This window comes from Myiozetetes cayanensis, unplaced genomic scaffold, assembly GCF_022539395.1.
Source record: "Myiozetetes cayanensis isolate MyiCay16 unplaced genomic scaffold, myiCay2020 scf4, whole genome shotgun sequence".
Taxonomy (NCBI): Eukaryota; Metazoa; Chordata; class Aves; order Passeriformes; family Tyrannidae; genus Myiozetetes; species Myiozetetes cayanensis.
The window spans coordinates 45,124,607-45,146,608 of NW_026087631.1; the positions used below are offsets into that span (position 1 = coordinate 45,124,607).

The window sequence follows — 22,002 nt, forward strand, 5'->3', positions numbered from 1 at the left end:
TGAATATCTTGTCAAGAGCCACCTGAACATCTGGAATCCCTTCATTTTGTGAAGCAGATCCTTTAGATTTTCTATTTGGTGGAAGATAGTTTGGAATATTGTTGTCTACTCTGCCTCCAAGTTATACCCCACTGCTGCATAAGAATGGGAGAGAATAGCAGAAGCAGGAGGGAGCACAAGAGGAAGAGCACTGCAGCAGTTATTAGTGTCTTGCTGGTAAAGACTGTTGGAGAAGCAAGATTCAACACTAGTGCAAATGCAAATTAACTGTTTTTCAGAATTATTTCTGAACTCCTTTGCCTGACACTATCATCTGCTCTACAGAAACCCAGCTGTAGCTTGTGTGACACACAGCTGCCCAGCTGGTTAGGATGTGCTTCCTCATTCCCTATGCACCCAAGATGGAGAAACCTTTCTGCTTCTTAACAAAGCACTACAAATTCAGTCACTGTACACAGGCAGAAAGATCATGGGTAAATAATGCCTGCCTTGCTCCTGCCTTCATTCTACATTATTCTGCCTACTTAAGAACTCTCAACAGACCTATGTTCATACCCGACTCCAGTTTCTTCCCTTAGATGTGTGAATGTCGGACTCTCCAAAAAACACAAGCGACAGCTCACGTAGCCTGATACTTGTTTCTTTTTTGCACTCAGCATCATAAAAGCTGTTCTTCTATAAGTTTTTAAAAAAAGAGTCTTGGTGCAGAACTGGTGAGTAGCAAAGCTGCCCCAGACAAGTTTTTAAACAGTAAACAATTGAGGCGCCTCAACTTCAGGGTGTGAAAGTTAAAATTCCTTAATGCAATTCCTCATTGTGCAAGTACTGTTAAGAAGTCTAACATTCATGGTTTTAAGGAGCATGTATCTGGCAAACTTGTCATTGGCTTTTTAATACTTATTCTCACCCCCGCTTTCTTTTCTTTTTTTTTCCTCTCCAATTATTAAGCTTTATAAGTGTGTGGTTATTTGTGGAAGTACAAATGCCAGATAGAAAATTATAGTTTTTTTAAAAACATAGTTAGAACTTATGATATATACTTTAGAATTGGAATGTGGTTAGTCATGGAAACACGATGATTTGCCCACCTCAAACCAGAAACACAATGCTACTAAGTTCTTCTTACCTTTGTTACTTCCATTGGTGCCAGGAACAATATCTGTTACATTAATGTCATGAACATAGTCTGAAAAGAAGAAAATCTTGTTATCAATGTCCCAAACCAGCTATTAAGCTTTTATCTGTTGACTTGATAAAAATTAGGTAAGAAAGTATTTTGGAAAATTTCATCAGAAATACAGCAGCTTGCACTCCCTCCAGCCCTAAGAGGATTTTTTAAAACAGTTTTGGAAGTGTTTTAAAGTAGTCCCACACTGTACTACTTTCTTCTCAGCAGCCCTGTCCATTTTTAAAGTTCCCAAGATTCCATGCTCCCAGCTGATGCTCCACTTGTCCCAGCTCCTCAGTCTGCAGCCTCTTTTGGGACAATAAAAAAGGGCATTAAACATTCCCTTAGTCCATACAGTATTATATAGAAGAAGCATCCCCTACTCTTTTTTTTTTTTCTTTTTTTTCTTTTTTTTTTTTTTTTTCAGAAAGGTCTCTATGGGATGCTTTTTCCATGTTGTATTTTAAGGACGGGAAACTCTGGAAAAAGGTTTAAGTCTTACTTTCTACAGGCATCTCTAGTAGTATTTTATTTGCTGTACACTTCTGTGATACTTCACTGCTCTACCACACCAGTTGTTTCCAAGTTTCTGCAGCTTCACCTCTATGAGGGTATTGGATATCAATTTTGTTCTATTTATTTATACATACACATAGAAAATGCTCCATCAGCTTGGAAACTGAATTTGTGTGCCACTGGTTAAATTCTGCTTCTGCTGCATATGGGTGTATTACACACACAGAAGATCAGCAGGGCCAGTTGGCCTCACATTTTTTAAACGCAATTTACAGCAGCTTGTTTCTCATAAAGAAAGCAAAAAGTCTTATGGGAAAACACCTGTTTTTTCTTTCTTCATTTTAATTTATGACACCGTGAACCACAAACATACTTCTTTCAGTTCAGTGTACACAACAATCAGAAGATTTAACTAAAATCACTGATCACCTACTCACTTCACCACTGTTTTGCGATGCTATTAAAAAAGAAGTATCTAGTGTGAATCCATCAAAAGAATTAATAGCTCTTACAGAATTAAAGCACTTTAAGTTTAGTTGTAGATCTATATTTAAAAAGTGGTTTAGGACTAGTAATTGCATTTGTAGATTAATTTTTGTTTCATAAAACAGAAAGAGAACAAAAGCATGGGACACCACATTAAAAAAAATAAAGACATGATATTACATCGGCTCACAATTATTGCATCCTTTGTGTACTACTGACTTCTAGACCATCCTTCCACATAAAATCAGTTTGTTCCCACCTAAAGTGAATGTGCAGTTTTTTTAAAAAGCTATCTGAATGTATGAGAATTAAATATAGTAGCCTGCTTAGAATACTTAAAAATACCTGGCTGGAAGGTGCCATTGTGTCAAGCCTGCATCCTATTACCCATTTTATAACCTAGTAATTAACAATGAAAGTTAGGACAAGAATCCAATGATTCTTATCTCAGAGCAAACAACTTAAGTAAGAACTCTGAACAAATATAGATAAGTGATAAAATAACATGCCAAGCCCAGGGAAAAGCAGGACTTCTTCCCTTAGAAAAAGAAGTGTTTCAAACACTTTGAATTGTGCTTATTAGAATTGGAGTTATCTGGTTCAGAATAATTTAGGATCCAAGAATTAAGCTTAAATATAACCTCAAGTCTAAAATTAAATGGCCATAACAACATATAAATTAGGTCAGCTGTAAAATACGTCAGTCATTAACCAATAAAGTATGTCCTTCAAGGATGGTGGGAATTCTAATTGAACATTGTTTAAGAGGTCTAAGTATCTGTGCTGTTGTTTGCCTCAGAGATTTGCTAACTCCTTCAAAACAGAAAATCTTAAATCTTAGTTGAGGTATTCAATGGTATGAGTCAGATTGTCAAAGCTCTCAAATCCATCATCCATTCCCACACTCTAGATACCTAATTGATTGTATCCACAAATGCTTCTGTGTCTGTGCACATACAAGGGTGTAAGTAATCAATGTTTTCTTTTATAGTAATACCATACAACACATTGTTCTTTCACTGTACTACAGTTCATTGCTTTTTCATGGACACTTGCAAAAACTTGTTATATAGCAATATATAAATGTGTTTGTTGAAATCTAGAATGACATTAGATTTTTTCATTTCATTAACCTGTATCATTTCAACAGTCTAGCCTGTTATGTGGCTGTTCAAATAGTTACACCCATGCAAACAAAGGGGGAGTGAAAAGACAAAGTGAAAACAAGCAACCAGGTTTAGGTTGTTTGAATGACACCAAGAAGCCTCATTACTGACATGCAAATGAGATGAATGGTACTTTGTCTTTCATTAAAACCACACTTGGAGAGAGAGACTGAGAAAGTGGCTTTGAAAACATACATGACTGTGCCCACAACACCACATGTGGACCTGATTTTACATGCAAAGTAGCAGGAAAATCATGATTACATAAAACAGATTTTTTCAGTGTAAAGCGAAGTCTTGATCTTTCCACAAGATTGCTGTAAAAGTTAAGAAAAAATGTATACTTACTGTATATAAATTTCCCTGTGTTGAACAGAAAGTTGGACATAAGCACCCAATAAACAACCATGGCTCCAACAAGTGATATCATAGAAAACAAGAGGCTTGACCACTGACCAAAGGATCCAAAGTAATACTTGCAAACATCTGGGAATTCCCAGTTTGAGGTATCTATTAAAGCTGAAAAAGATACAAAAACCAGAAACATATCTTAACAAAATCTTATATTAAGAGTCAGTAGAACTATTAATGAAAGATTGTATTCTTTTTTTTAGCATATTCTGACACGTGGTCACAGTGCTTTAAAGGACTAAGAAGATTGCTGGTAACTTTGAAATATAATATGTTTTAAGTGTTTGACCAAAGAAGTCTGAAATAGAGACTGTTATTGTGGCCATCCATCCTACTTTGAGTACTTTCAGAAGCACTAGAGTAAGACATGGTGGCAGAAATGCAGCCATGCATTTGCAGCTAAAGCCTTTTGAAGGAGTTATGGCAAAGTAGGCCAGACCAAGAACTGTTCCTCAACAATGCCCTGAAATGCATTACCACAAACTGGAGGTCTTAATGGCCTTTGAGCAAGTGAGAGGTTTATACATGAAAGCACCAACTACAAGAGCTGCAAGGTGTTTGGAACAACAAAAGTACATTCTAATTAGAGCAGCTGTCAGTTGGGTGACTGTCCATAAATAGCTTTCAACACAGAATACACACAAATATTAGGGTAATACAGGTATACAGAACAAGGGGATGCAGCTACAGCCCATGCTGTTCCACTGTGCAACTTTCTAAGTCCAAACACTTAGTAAATCAACATGGGAAATCATGCTTTCTAAGAATTTGGGTTTGGCTATGCTACTTAGGTCCCAAGCAACTGAAGGATCATCTAATAACAGAAGATAATCATTTAGCTTACGGAGCTTAGATCCACACTATAAAAAGGGAGAGAGACATTGAAAGGTACAGCTTTTTATTTGCAGGTTGGGTCTAACATATAGTAAAGATGCAGATAAACTGAGAATCTATTACATAGCTGTATTTTACGCTTAACGGAAATATTCGCATTATAAAGCTTTGGATTTCTTACGTATCATTTGCCGTGATTTCACAACTCTGTAGCAGCAATAAAGAGTCAAAATGCCCATGAGTAAAATGAGAATAATTCCAGAAGTGAAGCCTGCCTGTTAAGAGCGAGAAATACAGCTTATTTATCAATATACTACAGAAAAATGAAGAGCAAGCCATGTTACCAAAAACATTTTCACACACATACATTTTTCACAGTTTACCTGTTTTATTCCCCATGGGATACTTAATATGGATGTACCCATCATCGTATTCCATATCATAAATCTAGGAAGAAAAGAAAAAACTCAGTGAATAGTTCAAAACTCTTACTTCATATTGCCCTCTTAGTTACAATAGTTATGCATGCAATATAGAACATACAATAATAATACATTTTCTGTCTAATATATGGCAAGGTGCTCAACATACATTGTCACTAGACTGGAGTTTTTACCATAGCCATCTGTGCAAGTGTCAACTTTAAAAGCAGTTCCTAATGGACTGTACACGTAGATTTCATCAGGAGCTGGAAGTACATGATCAGGAGCAATCTAACAAATGGATATAAAACAAGACATATTAGTAACACCACAGTAACTACTGTACCAAATACAGCAAGTCAATTATTGTAAATCACAAAATATTTCCAGGACACTACATTATTAAAACAAAACAAAACAAAACAAACAAACAGAAACCAACAAAAAAAGCACCAAACCCAAACAAGCAAAAAAACCCAAAACCAAAACCAAGCCAAAACAAACAAACAAAAGGATAAAATGTTATACTATGCTTATTTTCTCTCCAGGGGAAAAAACCCAACATTTGATAGGATTTTTAGCTAGACAGTAGAAATACACATTTTTCTTCTGCAAAATGTCTGTAAAGACACTATGCACAGATCTTCATGCTAGTTCAATAGTTCAGTCACTGCAGCTGACCACAGCTTAAATCTTATAGATGGGAGAAATGAGGTCATACATCTGGGCAGCCTGGATCACTGTTATAAAATTCAAGTTGTTTGTATGTTTTCTTTTAATGGTGAAGGCATTGCACAAGAAGTAAATCACAGCTTGCGATAAAACAAAACCTATTTAAGGTACTCAGCTGTTAGTTATTTAGTTCCAAGCAAGCTACAGAGTGGTTCTCCCCCAACCTTTATTTCTGCTGCTGATACAAATCTAGGCTGTGGAAGACCCAACATACCAGAGACCACCCAGTTCATGCGGCCCTGCCTTACCAATGCCCTGTCTGCAGGGGAGGTGAGCCTGCTATAGTAATGAATCCGCTTATTCATTGCTGAAGCTTCGTCAGTAACTCTTTGAGTGTCATCGTTCACGCTGACTATGTTTGTAGGCTCCACATGAAATGGTCTAAAGGAGGGGAAAAAAAAGGAAAAAAAAAAAGAAAACCCTTAAAACTCTAGAATACAAGAGCTAACATACAACTCAGAGAATAGCTCATCAACACTCAGGATGATTCTGTCATTCACTGACACAAAGCAAACGCAGAAAAACATCAGTGCCATGAGGGATGCTGCCATCCATGAAAGAACCATGAGTTTATACCATCCACATTAAAATGGCCTCCTGCCCAGATTCTGCAGGGCAGCCTAACATCAAAATTCAAACCTAATATCCACTCTGTTAGTTCTCAACAATGAATCACGCCAGAAATACATGCTAATAAGCTTGGGTAAGCTTATTAAAGCTTATAACTAATGTTCCCAGATGTAGTGATGAGGAACAGAAAGCATGAGAATGCAGAATCAGAAAGCAAACAAAGAGAGGAACAAGCAGTGGTAATGAGGACCACCTATAAAAAAGGTTAGGAACTACTAAATCAGCCAAAAATCACTGTATGGAATTGTGTTTAATGGGGAAAGAACCACGCCCAAAAAAGTCCATGTGCCCATACTATTTTTAAGCAATGCCACAGAGAAAGAAATTTGTCTCCCTTCCTCTTCCCCACCTGAGTTAGACTGCAGGTACGGTCACAGACACCAAAGGAGAAAGCAGGCACATCATATGCCCCTTTTTTTCTCTCTCTTTTTCTCTACTCACAAAGGTAGAACAAGCGAAGTGAAAGCTGCTCCTCAAGTTACAGTACAACATAAATTCAGCTTCATGCAAGGGGCACTATCAGATAAATGTGATCAAATCAAGATACTGCAGTGATTTTTTTTTTAAATCAAGTATAATTTACTTCCATATATGTATACTACGCTCTTGTATACATTCACTTCTAGCACTGACAGGCTAATTTCTCAAAGAAAAGAGAGGACACTGGTGGCCTTTATGTCCTGGTATATTGGGCTTTTTTTCCTTTTACCAGTCTTTTTAATTTTTAAATCTATCTCAAGAGCTTTCTGATCTTCTTCCAGGTTGATGTTTATATCACATAGAACCAAGAGCCACTCCAAAAACAGGACCCACAAGTTTCCGACTACCAAGGATGGAAATTAGGTCAGAAATAAATCAATGCCACTTCTCCCGTAATATGTGCAAAATCTATTTGAATTGACTGATTTTCAATACCCATTTCTGTTCCAGACTACAAAGGAACTTGGTCAACCCCTCCTGCCCCAGCTCTCAATACCAATAACAAACATCACTCTTTCCTAGTCAATCATTAAGCATTTGTACCATGACACCACCTTTCATTTGGAAGGAAGATAAGGAATACAGTTTTGCTCTATCTTTGAAAGAGATAAGGTAGGTTCCTATTCCTGTGTACTTGAGGGGACACAGTAGGTAGGATTATTTATGAGACTAAGCAAACCTGACTCATGAAAGAGGAAAATAGAGAATACAAACTTCCCTCTCCACAAATTCATTCTTTTCTTCACCTTAATTAATTCTTACATCTTGCTTCATCAAGGAAAAAAATGGCTTAGATTTGCTAAGTTGTTTCACACTTACTGAAATGAAAATGAATAACTGAATTTTTAAAATACTCTCAATTGCCTCTTTTTTTCCTGTGATTATGACATGAAAGGGGAAATCCCTGTTTTGTGTTTGATTTTCTGTGGTGTTCTTATAAACAATTTAGAGAGATATCTCAGTTGAACAGGAATAAATTTTAAGCAATAAAGTTTATTACTCAGGTCACAGGCACATGGGGCTAACTAATTCCACACGTAGGTAATGTACAAAACCACTCTCATGGACTGTCAGCTCTAAAGAACTTCACTTGTTTTAGTTTAAAATTTATGAGTCTGATCTAATCATTGGACAGAGCTAAAAATATTTCATTAGAAGACCTGCAAAATAAAGACTGTAGCTATGAAAACAGGAAAAATAACATCCTTAAATGCAGTACCAACCTCAGTCAGCTCTCTGCTGCTTTCTTTTTGGATCACTGACACACACTATACTTAGGACACTTTAAAGTATGTGTTTTGCTAATTTTACAGGAGCTGCATAGTGTGAAGACCTTCACGAAGATTTCCTTGAAAATGGTGTTCAACAACTGCTGACATGGACGTCAAAGAAAATTCTTCCAGAGTGGAAGACAGGAGGAGATTATTTTTAAAGTAATTTAAATAAAAGCTGTGAATGGTTTTAGAACTGAAATAATAGAAAACATGAATACAGCATTCTATTTTATGGGGAAAGCAGTGTTGTTAGTCAACAACCAAATATCAACGAAAAAAATCAAATGCAGCAAAAACCTATCTGTAGGTAAGAAATTCTTTAAAGAAAGATATTTCATTTTCTCCAGTATTATGAACAGAGTCTGGATTAAACAAGGAATTTTTGGTATAGCACAAAACAGAAGGTATGATCCAGAATCTAATCTATGGGTAAGGAAAATAAAATAGAATTTAAAATTCTATATATCCCTTACTTCTGCTTCCTGACTGAAGGAGTGCACACGTTTATTGCTGCCAATACTTGAGCTAATTCCCCTCCCGATCCCTCCTACTGCACATCTGTTGAGAATGAAAATGATGTTAAGCAAAAGTTAATTTTGTTTCTTCCAGGGTACCACTGTACTAGGCCTACTTAGCAAGTGACTGCTAAAATAGACTGGCCAGACTGACGACCCATCAACTTTGTGTTTCTTGCAGATCTCTTTGAAAACATCAGTCTGACTTGGATGCTGACTGTCAGTTTGACTCTGCCTCCCAGGAGGGAGGCTGAGAGGCAACTTTCTCCCTGGTCACTACTAGAAAAAGGTAGCACTCTGCCTAGGATCAAGGTCATTTCCCTGCTCCCAGCAACACCCAGATCAAAGACTGGTTAGAGGGCATACGCAGACAGGAGTCTGAGAAGTTCTCTCAAAGACTGAGATCTTCAAAGCCCAAAGCAGGTAGGACATAATCTTGGATATATTTTGAAAAACTCATTTTAGGGACCATATATCTAGTGGGCAAGCACTCCTGCACAGGCAAGCATTAGCAGCTGCAACAGATTTCTGTTAAAAACTCGCAATTTATAAAGGCAATTACATTATCTCTCTCACATGGCAAAATTATTATGAAGGGGATGGTGGACAATGTGATCTGGGGGAAGCGGAGAGGTTACATGACTGGAGGGTGTGACTATGAATGTGAAACAGTGCAGAAAACTTCCATGCATTGAGATAAACTATAGTGTCCATTAAACTTTATCCATATTAAAAAATACAGTTACAGTTAATATTTCATTAATTAGCCTGAAAAACAATGCTCTTTTACCAGGGCAAATTCATCAGTAAAACAGAGCTGTTTTCCACAGCAGCATGAATATGGACAACTGCAAGACCTCATGCAGGAGGTCCACACCTTCCATACACTACACTCCACACTTGTACTTCAGAAACCATTCTCAGAAAACCTGTGGCTAAACTCAGCTTTTCTCACTCACACAAAGGGACAGTTGATAAGAATTCTCTAGATTTGACCCAGGAAAAGAGAGAAGAGGGCTTCTGTCCAAATTTCTTCATATTTTGAATTTCAGTAGCAATATTTGCAAGCAAAGAAAATGAAGAGATGCTCTCAATGAAGGTTGTTTCCAAGTATTGTGGTAGGCAAAGTTCAAGTGTTGGATTAGAGTGTTAGAGGGAAAAAGCATAATAGGAATATTGGCAAACTACATACAATTTTGCAACTGTGTAAGGGTGCTACATCTTTCTTCTGGATATTTTCAGCAATATACTACAACTTGCAGAGCAATGAAGGAGTAGGACTAACACCTATCTCAAGAAGTTTTAAACTCAGTAACACTGTTTTTCAAGTACTTCTGCTGAAGTATTTTTAAACATCAAACAACTGATTCTGGAGATCTGATAAAAAATGTGCTAAGTATTGAGCTGTTACAGTGGAATAGAATTTTTTGTGCCACTGTGTCTTTTGGCTCTACATGACAGTATTAATGATTTCATGTAACATAAACTTTTAATTTTTAAACAAATACAAAAAACTTCTTTATAGTTGCTTTACAATTCTTTCTCTCCTCCAAAAAGATCATCTCTGACACCCCACATCACTAATTTACTGTTCAGGAATGTAATAGGATTGTTACACAGAAATAAAGTTAGTAAATTTATTGTTTTACTGAGTTAACAAATTATTACAGGAATGCTGTATATGGTACAGGAGAAACTGAGAAGTAAAACTGATTCATTATATTGGACACTAAAGTAAGGAAAATAAGTCATAATAAGACTATACTCATAAGATGCTATTTCATAATTGGGAACTGCCTATCTGGATACCAGGAACCAGGAACACCAGCCACCGGAACAGACTCCCCAGGGAAGTGGTCAGGGCACCAAGCCTGAGAGAGTTCAAGAAGCCTTTGGACAACACTCTCAGGTATATTGCATGATTTTTGTGTTTGTCCTGTGCAGGGTCAGGAGCTGGACTTCAGAATCCTTGTGGATCACTTCCAACTCAGGATCTTCTATGATTACAGATGTCATGTGCTTCTCTTAGGGAAACCTGTGCCAAAGAATCCAGGACTGACTTTCTAAGCTACCTAAATTTACTGAAGTATTGTAACCAGTGTGCTTACAGTTATCCTGTAAGATCTTCACTCTCTTGGCAATACATTTTACTTGAAATTTTTCTGCATTCGTATCACCATTATAGTGATTACAGCATGAGCACACAAGTATCTTAAAATGCTGGATGCAGAACTAAACCTTTCAGAGTATAACATTTCAACAAGTATCATAAGCTTTACCTCATTTCAGTCAATGTTCACTCTTGTGTGTCAAAGGCAAAAATATTCTACTGTTTGCTTACAAAGAACTATGAAGGTTCTTAATTAAGGAGCTTCCAATTCTTTCCAGCTAAAAAGAGTAATATTAGGAATTTGTAAATCTATTAGCAACAGAGAAAAATGGAAAACACGCAATTGAGTAAAATGACCACATGGGTGTGGAGCAGTAAAGGCATAATGGATGCAAAAAGGATAGTTTTGCACAGCTTGCCAACCACTGTCTGTCTTTTTCTAAATTAAAAGAACTTCGAAAATAAAGGGAATCAACCTCTTTTGCATGTAAAAGGCTTCTCTGACTGCCATCTACAGACACTGTTTAATTTATAACTTTAATTTCACCTGCTGATGTCTCCTGCATTGTGAGAAAGCTGTGGGACTTCAAAAAGGTTTGATCTCCCTTTAGCAGGAGGCATTGTCAAGCTTTTTCATATGCAAAATAAAGAAAACGAAACATCAATTGCTTCTTTGAAGGTTCAAGTATTCCTGAAGACAAATGCAGTATCTGTTGACAATAAACAGATTTAAAGAGCAGTCAAAAGAAAACAGGAAACTCCCTCTCTTGCATACAATAATCATCAAGAAGCCAGTACAGAAATGACGTTCTAGTTTTTAAAGGGACCTTCAAAATGGGCAAAACACATTAAATACTGTGTGAGTAATTCGGATCATTGCGAAGAACAATAACATCCTCTTTAAAAAGATTAAAAGTGGTTTTATATTCCCCCAAATTAGCAAAACAATACTAAACAAAGTAATTTACAACTCTAACAAACAATTAGCTTATTGTTTGTATGTAAACACTGAAAAGCATGCCTTTCAAAAATTCCAAATCCTCCAAGCTGTTAAGAAAACCAAATAACTATGCAAATGGCATCAAATCTCAAACAACTCAAACAAAAGAACAGAACAGCACTAAGACAGACAAACAGTAATTATAAGCAAATTAAACAAAACCCTTGAAGAGCTATCTCAACCAAAGGAAAAAGACCAACCACCAATGTTGGGTCAGGTTTCTGAAGAGCGAATCATAGAAAGGAACAAAGTAAATAGAGCATACTTCGCATTGTACTTCTGCACTTGCACTGTTTGATACTTTTATGCATAATAAACCTCCTTTCCATGAGCTGCTATACCCTAAAGGTCTAATGAAGAAGCCCTTCATAGTGCCCACTGCTCTGACCACAACTGACACAGACCCTGATGGCCTGTTCTTCCTTGTATCTTTTAAAGTCTGCAGCTGCCTCTTCTAATACAGAGATGAAGTTCAAACTTGTTCAGGCCCCTTTTCATGCCCTTCATCTTTGTCCCTCTGCATGCTTAGAAGGCAAAGAACTAGACTGTAGAAAATGGGAGAATGAACTCAAGAGAGGAGCATTATGGACAAAGTAAACAGATTTGCACAGCTGGAGACTGTGGAGGTGGGAACACAATCCAAGTGCATCTGCTTTCAGGGAGGGAACGAAATGCCAGGCCAAATGCCTTTTACGAAGCTGAGTCTCCAAACTTGAGAAATCACAAGGAAAAAAGCCAACAACACAGTAAGAAAACAAAAAAACTTTAAAAAGTGAGTCTTGGCACTTTGATATATCAAAAAGATGTAAACCTCTCATACTGCCACTGCATCACCATGCCACCTGAAACCCACTGCTTCTTTTTAAACAAAACACATATTTCCTCCAAAACAAGGGTCTCCCAAAAACCATACAAACTACTAGTCTTCTTATGCCAGAAGGGCCACGAGGGGCTCTGATACTCCCCAAAAAGAAGTTAGAACATCATTTCATTTAGCACAAATGCCTTTTCCCACATGAAAGTACTCTAGCGTTTCCTAACCTTTATATACAGAATTCCATATGCTCCTGCACCTGTGCTCCATTTGTTCCCCTGGGCTCACTCAGACCTTTATCATCCTTCCTTTGCTGGCAGAGAAAAGAAAGATTGTTTAGCCCCTGGCTCACATATAAGCAGGCTCAGATGGCTTTCTAAAGTGGTAGGCTGAGACAGCAGAAAAGCACTATCATCAAAAACTTTTTCTGGCTGAAGTGAACCCCAACAACAATATTTTCTATACAACAGTGCCATCTTCAGTTTCTTCAGGAAAACTGCATTACCGAAATATGATGTTGGATGGAGAGGGGAAAAAAACATCAACAGGGTCCAAGAGGTGGTAAAGGGCTATTTCTTCATATAAAATTGAAGGGCTGGTGCCTTCAGCTAGTATCAGAAAGGCAGTTCCCACTCCGATCTCAGTTTTGGTTCCAGGACCAGCCCACAGAAATTTTAACTGCAGCAGAGGAAGTCTCCCACTCCAACCTCCTTTGGGAAACAAAGCTGTTAAACCCTTAAGAAAAATGCAAAATAATCACTTAGCTAGATAGATATTGTTTTTGAAGGCGCAGCAGTAAGGCTGGACTGCTGAACTTTTCATATTTGTTCAATCTCAAAAAGCACTACATATTTTTTCCTTGAAAGGTAGTAAAGGTCACTCAGTTCCCTCAGTACTAGCAAATAATGTATTTTTCCAGCATCACCTGCAGAATGTACAGAGCACCATCTACACATAGTGACAGCCATTTATCTACATTGTCTGGCAAGCTTTCTTGCATGATCTCTACATTTCAGTTGGTTGTGCTAAAAAAATAATCATGCACCAGTATACACATATGATATTCCACGTTTGAAGAGCACTTTAAAGCCACATGCCAAGTTCTTATTGCAGAACACTCTCTGAAGTGGTGGTAATAGGAAAGTCTTACCCTTACAAACAAAACATAGTAATACCACTTGTTCACCCAGTGCCTGGAAACAAAATAGTGTAACATACAAAGTAGGAACTGTTTGTATTCAGATCCTGGTTTCCAAATGTTAAGTCTTTTGTCTTTGTAGGATTCTGTTGTTAAAAGCAAAGATTAAACTACTCCTTGCTACATAATAATTCTGTAGGTTCAGCCTTCCTCATACCTTTTGCACTTATAGTCTTCTGGATTAAATTGTATATTCATGATTCCGTAATTGCTTTCATCGCCTCCCACAGGAACTAAGATAGGTTTGGTATCCTTTTCCATATTTGGTGATTGTGTCTCCTTCTTTTAGATTCTGTCAGTTATTCAAGCCTAAAAAAAAACGAGACAACTGCAGTTAAGCAAAACTGTGTCCCTGCTACGAATTTAACACTGGCAGAGTCCCACAGCTTCTGAAGCTCCAAGGGATGCAAAGCACCTTCAACTTGCCACTTGAAAATTCTCATTCCATAATGCAAACATCACAAGGCAGGTATGGTGGGAAAGGTATTTTTTAAAAACACACTATCTATTTAACTGGTCAATGTACAATTGTGCTCTAAATCTCTTTTAGCGCCGCAACAGGCAAAATGAATTAAACTTAAATCTCTAAAGGAGTTGTATTTCTAATGTGTAACAGTACAGCTGAGAACAATTTATCAGTTATTAGAGACTACTGTTTCACTAAAGTACTTCAGACTTTGCAGCAGACACATACATACGCAGTTTATTCCAGTTCCACAATAAGGATCAGATTATTGCAGTCTACTGTGCCCGAGCTCTTTGAATTAAAGGCAATAAATGGTTTAATAATGCATTAATAACAACTATTACATGCATTCAGACCACTCTGGGCCAAACAGTGGGGAGCAGACCTCTTTCAAGCTAATGGATTTCTACTTAGATTGAATTACAGTCCTCATGGGGGACTTTCTGTGGTCTTGTGCAGCTGAACAAATGTAATGGCTTTAACAGCTCTCATTCCTGCTACCTCCTAAAGAATTCCTCAGCCAGGACTCCTTCAAACAAAAGCAGTAGAAGCCAGGATGCCTCCAGACAAAAACGGTAGAAGTATCTGCTCTTTCACAATGTCTCAGAATGCTTTAGGATGTTAGACAGGTTGATGGAAAGACACATGACAACCAGAGCTGACACATGACAAGGAAGGATAGCACTGTTTGAAACCTGGGGTAGCGATGGAAGAAGACAGAAAGAATAAGGTGTGTATCATCATTCTGCATCCTCATGGAAATACACTGTACAGGTCCAATCCCATAAATCACACCAACCCAAGGTAAGCAGTGACACAGTTCTACCCCTTCTTAGCTGCATATTGTCAAACCTCTTCCATTAGCGTATCCTGTTAATACCTCTGGAAAAAAAAAAAAAAACAAAGAACCTGAAGGAGCCAATGAAAAAGGAAAGAAAGTTCCACTCTTTGGGATTGAAAAAACTGCTAAAGGAGGCATAGGAAAACACTGAAGGAGCACATTGCAGGGACTGCAGAAGCACTAAGACTGGCTCAACCTGCTAAGGAAGTGCTTTGTAGAAAACAGACACAGGTAACGGCTCTCTGATCACAAGGGAAGGAAATCACTGGAGGGCCCAGTTCATGGAAATAGCACTGAAAGAACTAGCCCTGCCTTTGACAGCTCAATGGCTATTAGGTAGCTCTTTGAGCAGACATAATAAGCGATCAGTGGTAATAACTGAGGCAATCTTAAGAGCCTTATTTGCACTGGCATTTTTTTCTCTTGAACTTCATTTTTGCTGTTACTCTCTAAAGCTTTTTCCTGTAAACTTTACAGAGCCTTTCCAAGACAGGAATTCTCTTACCCTTCCTAACTTACTGCTTCCTCACTTTTGCCACTCTAGACCTTCTATAAATCACCAGTTTTGATTCTTTACCCTGAAGTCCTTTTCTTCGACAGCACTGCTGCTTGTTCTTTGGCCTCAATTGAATGTCTTATTTTCTCTCATCCTTCTCAGCTCCTCTGGTGATGCTTTAGCGAGTGGATTCCTGCTCCTCCTTTCCTATTTTCTGTGTCTCCTACATACTGTCAAAATTGCTTTCCCAAACTGCCTTTACTTAACACTGCCTATAAAGAGATATCTTAGTTCACACCAATATTTTTACTTCATGTGACACTGTTCCGTTCCAAACTCCCTTTTTGTTCACTTCTGTTGGTTCCCCTTATTGTTCTACAGCAACTACATTATTTCCTTTCTCCTTATTGATACTCTGCACTCTTACAGTTAAAATTCACCCCAGTTCACATCAGCTTTCTGTAGCAGCTAAACACTTCTGAAACAAAAACACAGGCCCCAGAGATTTCACACACTGCTACAAATATCCACCTACACCTCTGCCATTCCCATTAAAATATGAGATTATCTTCTTCTATTCTATTTTCTTTCTTACCTGAACATCTGTCATGATTTTATGAACCGATACACCTAGGTCTCAAACACAGATCCCTCACTTTTTCTGCATTTTGTATCTCTCTTAAGAGTTTAAATAACACTTCAGGTCTAGCCGTAGAAATGCAGATGAAAATTTAAAGTCCGAATGCCTGAATTGGAAACTGAAATAAATTCAAATCCCAAATACTTGGAAGTGGTTTTAGACAGAATTTTCCTAAGATTGCAGTACTGAGATCCCTTCCTTCCACAGGCCATGGTTTATGACACAGATTAAGAAGATATCAAATGCACATCCCGTCCTTAAAACCAATAATTTAATCATGCTTTACAAATCCATCTAATGCTGACAACATTGATCACCAGTTTGATTTTCTCTGCACTGTGGCTATAAATTAAGAACCAAGAAGATTTTATAGTGTTCCATGAAGCAAAATAATTCTTGCAAAACATATCACATTGTAAGTTTGGCTTGCCAGCATCATTTGGGGCTTGTGAAGCTCTTTTTTCTTGACTCCTTAAGGTCACTTAAAAGCTGGATCTGCAAAGACAGTTTATTTTTTAAGTGCTTATTGTTGATAACAATGAAGCTTATGAGTATCAATGTTCAGCTGCTCTACAAACGAAGGTAGCTATCACACAGGTAAAGGCTGCAGCTGGAGCCAGGACAGTTAAAGGACCATTTTAAGCAGAAGAGCAAAATGAGGAACAATGAACCTGATTAGCCTCTCTTTTATCTACAATTTATGCTTTTTGACTGGACTGCACTCTCAACAAACACTTTTAATACATGGAGTGGAGCCAGTTTTGCTCTCTCAGCTTACTGCCTGACAGTTTCCATTACAACAGCCTCTTCCCAACTGTAATTTTCCTAATGCTGTAGTTATCTAAAGATTTTTCTTCTATGGGCTATCTGATCTATGTTCACATCATTCAGGAGGTTTCTTTTAAAAATCTGTGATGGGACACAGAATACTCTCTATACGATCTATAAAGACTATAATAAGGACTGGGATGCCAAACACAAAGAATTCACGCCAAAAATAAAAGTTTCTTGACAAACCTCATTCTGTTCGTATATTTTATAATACACCACAGTAACAGCTTCCATGAGGCCACTCTTGAATGCAGACTATTACTATGGACCTCTGGGAATTAAGGTATGGCTGTTTAGAAACAGAGAAGGATGTTGTAAGGATACTTGACTCATTTGTTGTCAAACTGGATTTTCCTTCAAGTGGAAAAGAGGTTTCTGTTAGCTGTAGTGTAGCTGGAGCTGGAGTCATAAATTCACGGTATTTTGTCTTCAGCAGTGCTATGAGTTAAAAGCAGTGCTGTACCCTGCTGCTCATTCTGTCTTTCCTCCCCCGGTCTGTGGCGGTACAGCTATTTGTCTTTCTTTCTGTCTTGGTGGAATAAACAGGACTGTGGAACAGATCTCTTTAAAAAAATAAATCTAAAGTGGGATACAACTGTTTTGGTGCTGGCTTGGGGTTGTCTAGTTTGTAGTTTCATAGAACCAGTAGTTTCACTGTCCAGTTGAAAAGACAGGAGTATGATCTGCAGAAGAAGGCAACACTAACAAAAGTGTAATTAAAGCCCCAGCCTGGGGGATCACCCATCTTTTACATTACGTTACCCTTTTTCTTCCCCTGTTGCTTAGAGCCTGCTTCATGTAACACTGGATAACAAAAAAGCCTATGTGTCATGCACCACTGAATGATGTTAAATATAAACATATTTAAATATAATATGTATTTATATATATTTATAAAATATGTATTTAAATATATATGTTTGTATATTTATATATGTTAAATATAAATATAAACCAAGTTGCTCTCAAACTGAGCTTTCAAAATCTGTGGATTTTTTCCTGTGTTTTAATACCTATCCTTAGAATAAGGATAATGCCAGTACTTCCCTGGGCATGCTGAAAAATTAACTTGTATGCAAAACTTAGTAAACACAGTAAACACTGTAAATATCATCCAAGAACAATTATGATTTGTTGAGCAGCAAGTAAGGCAGATCAGTCTCACACTGAAGATCAGAGTGAGTGCTAAGTACCTTCTACTAATTAACTGCAACTATAATCTTATTGATAAGGCAGGAACAAAGAAAGAAATTTTATATTCTTCCCTATAGCACTGCTGTTGCTGCAGAAGAAAAAAAGGCTAAAAGAATATTTTCTCTGCACCCATACTTCTCTTCCTTTCCAATCCAGCTTGACAAGGAAAGTGTTTGATTTTGCTCCTGAAAATCCTATCATTTAACTTAGTTTTCCAAACATTTGACTCCAGGAAGAAATTCTCTGGCTTTGCTACTTCCATAAAAGTCAGTGTTAAGTGCTGTTGAAACACCTCCCTAAGCTGTACTTAGGACAGTTATTAAGACAAAAAGGTAGCTCTTCCACAACAGCTATTATAAAGGAAATACATCTTTGACATACCTTCATAGTATCAAACCCCTCACAAATGTGAAGCAACATTGACACTAGCATATTTTAAGAAGTGCTGTACTCTGCCTTAAAGTGTGCTAAGCTGTCCTTCTTCCACTTATGATGGAATGGCTACATCTAGAAGGAAAATTTGAAATACTTTTCCAGATATAAAAAAAATGTCCAAACTGCACATCACAACATGTTTGGGATCCTCTTCTGTGTAAGGGTTTACAACAGCAATCACTTTTTGCAATCATACGCTATCAAGACAGTCCTCACCATCATTAGTATCTAACCACCTACATCTTCAAACACTATTAATGTCAAGGTATCCTCCAATGCTCAAAAGTCTGCACACACTTGGAATCCTGTTGTCCATTCTCAGGATATCATTTCACTGGCTGCCAGCGGTGAAGTTTAGTATGATCTGTTGCCCTATCTGTAATTCTCCTAGAAACATCTGAAGCACTACATCAAAAGGGCAGCAAAAGGGAACAAGTAGATCAGAATTTAATAATTCAGTTTTTCTGTTGCTGGTCATAAACTTTGAAGCAATAACTAAGGGTATGCAAGTTATTATTCCCCAGTCCCATTCCCCATCCACATGACTTTCAGATGGTAATCTCAACAAGAGTAGACCTTCATTAATTCTCACTTGCTTGCCATTATGAGTTTCTGCTTTTGCTGCCTTCAGGTTCTCTCTCCTTGTTTCAAAATCTAAAAAGCATCAAGGAGCAAAGACAAGGCCATAGTAGATTTAGAAACATCATTGTAGCCACAGAATATTGGCTGTTCTGCGATCTAATCATCTTTGTACTGCATGGCAAAACCCTATTAGGTTGCTTGGACAATGAATTTAACAATGCCAGTTTATGGCTCAGCTACTGACATATGTATGCTGATGCTTTAAGATGAGACACCCACCTTGACAGATCATTCAGAGTTACAGGCCAGGCCATGCAAGAGCGTTACCAAACAGGTTTACTCCACAGCAGGAACAAACTGTGTTCAGTTAGTCAGTCATCCCAGCCATCCTGTGAGCACAGAATGTGCTTAGCTGCTTTGTAGGACTGGTATTTATCACAGAACCTCCCATAGCGGACAGGAGGAGGAAGGTAGAGAGGATCGCTACTCACATAGCCTCTATCATGCCATCATGGTGCTAGAAAAACAGCAGCTTGAGCACTGAGACCTATTTATGCTTCAAATCTTATATAAAATCGCTGCTCCTAAAAACTCACGTCATACCCTTGGTTTAAACACCAGAATCCACTAATCAAAGTATTTCATTCAAATAAAGAAGATCATTGTTAGAAGTGCTAACTAGTGCAATCTGGTCTTCTCTTAGATTCTGAGCAGGTGAGTGGATGAATAAAGATCAAGACACAAACCTCATATAATCTGCAGACTGAGCGCATATAAAGTATGAGAAATAAGCACTATTTCTCAAGTCTACACTGAAAGACAATAACCTGAGCACAAGACAGTAGAGTTCCTCGGTTCCTCTTTTGGGGCAGTGAATCCTCCATCAGAAGGCACTGAAGGATGCTATACTGGTTCTGAAAGTAGCAACATACATTACGAGCTCCTTAAAACGGGGACAGTACACCATCTCTCATGGTACCTTATGGACACCTTAGTCGGTTCATGCTCTCCTGCAACTGTATTGGTGGAAGGTGAGTAAAACTGTATAAGCAATGTAAGTTACAACTTTTTGAGGAAAAAGGACTCTTGAATATACAAGCGGAACTCTGCTGAGCTTTTGTATAACTCTGAACCAAGGAGTACATGGTCACTGCCAAATGATAAATTTAAGTCAAATTAAGAAGAAATGGAACTTGGTTTGTGTTCAACAGGTAAAGCTTGTATAACTTGTGTGTATGTATACATATATATTTGTGGGGACTATAAATGAATACTTACAAGAACATAAAACTATCACCTTAGGAGCTAACTTATATTTCAAACACCATTTTTGCTTTTAGCTTAACGGGTCCTCCCTCAGGCCCGTGAAAACTGATGTAAGCATTTCCCTAACTCCACGGACCGCCCCAGGAGCTTCCATGCCGTTCCTGCACCTCCGACACTGCCCTGACGATCTGCCCGAGCCGCCGCGAACCACACACGGCGTGGCTGGTCAGGTCCCGCCGCCGGAGCGGCTCCCGCCCGGCCCCTCCGCCCCGCAGAGACCCCGGAGCCCGCCCGCTCCTCCGCGAGCTGAGCCCGGCGGGGGCTGCGGGAGCGCGGGGGAGGCGGCGGCACCGCCGCACCACGTTCTGGAGGCGCTCCACGCCCCGAGACCCCCACGGCGGCTCCCGCCGAGCCGCCCTGCCCTGCCGTGCCCTGGGCGCTGCCGCGGCTCCCGTACCTGCTGCGCTCCGGCGGCCCCGCGGTCCCGCGGCGGCGACAGGAAGCACGGCGGGGCGGGCGGGCGGCCCCGGGAGTGCCGGGCCGCGTAGTTCCCGCGGCGGCTGCGCCGAGGAAGCCGGCCGGCCGCTGCCGAGCGCAAGGACTACGGCTCCCAGGGAGCCGCGGGGCGGGAGCGGCCGGCACTGTCTGTCTGCCCAGGCTCCTCCGTGAGGTTGTGGTACGGATGAGCGTGAACCGAGCGCTGGGAGGAAAAGGTTCGCACTTGCTGGTGACGGCTCATGAGAGGCCACTATTAGAAAACAAAGCAAATCAAAGAACCAACCAACCAAAACAAAAAAGGAAGCTCACCCATTTTCTTCCATAGTTTGCAGTCCAGCGTGGTGACAAAATGTATGCATAACGCTTGCCCAAAACAAACCATACCCAAAACAAACCATGGTCTTCACGTGACTGGCTACGTGCCTTCTGTGAGAAATGATGTGAATTGGACCTCCTGACCTTGCTTAGGGAGGGATGAAACGCTGAGCAATGGAACCAAGCAAACTAAACAACACAGACAATCTGCCATACAATACATTAAAAAAATTAACTACTCTTAATCCGAAGTTGGTTTTTTTTTTGTTTGCTTGTTTGTTTGCCTGTTTCATGGGTTTGGGGTTTTGTCTGGATTTTTTTTCTTTTAGTTTTTTTGTTTGGGGTTGGGTTTTTGGGGTACTTTTATTTGGTTTTGGTTCGTTGGTTTCGGTTTTTGTTTGTTTTTTTTTAATTTAAATTTGGTACTACTTAAATCAAGTTGGGATCATTCTTTTCATAGTCGAAACACTGGTTAACATCAAACTCCAGGGATATTTATAGCTCATGCTTGGAAAAACTGCTGAATTGCAAGGAAGACAGCAGAGATAGCTTTCCCATGTGAGAACAGTGCAAAACAAGCTACACATAAATCCCACCCTGTACTTCCTGTTCAAGTGAAGCCCAAGCCAGATTGTGTGACTAGCAGGAGGACTGCCCAACTGTTCTGCAAGAAAACTGCTGT

At 38.9% G+C, this 22,002-nt stretch overlaps 1 protein-coding gene across 3 annotated transcripts in view; it reads right to left on the reverse strand.

Annotated features, from left to right (window-relative positions):
* Window positions 1-21,010, reverse strand: part of SLC38A9 (solute carrier family 38 member 9) — a 48,136-nt gene extending 27,126 nt beyond the window's left edge. Inside the window, exons 1-8 of one of the 3 annotated variants that reach the window (XM_050329160.1) lie at window positions 20,965-21,010; window positions 13,914-14,065; window positions 5,984-6,116; window positions 5,173-5,294; window positions 4,965-5,028; window positions 4,763-4,856; window positions 3,685-3,855; window positions 1,127-1,186 (exon numbers count right to left, since the gene is read on the reverse strand). In XM_050329160.1, coding sequence (XP_050185117.1) covers window positions 1,127-1,186; window positions 3,685-3,855; window positions 4,763-4,856; window positions 4,965-5,028; window positions 5,173-5,294; window positions 5,984-6,116; window positions 13,914-14,017 — 748 coding nt within the window. In that variant the 5' untranslated portion in view covers window positions 14,018-14,065; window positions 20,965-21,010. Of the gene's footprint in view, window positions 1-1,126; window positions 1,187-3,684; window positions 3,856-4,762; window positions 4,857-4,964; window positions 5,029-5,172; window positions 5,295-5,983; window positions 6,117-13,913; window positions 14,066-19,520; window positions 19,606-20,964 lie in introns of those variants that run through there. The other 2 variants (XM_050329159.1, XM_050329161.1) reach the window with 2 other exon arrangements.
* Between the last annotated feature and the right edge of the window lie 992 nt (window positions 21,011-22,002).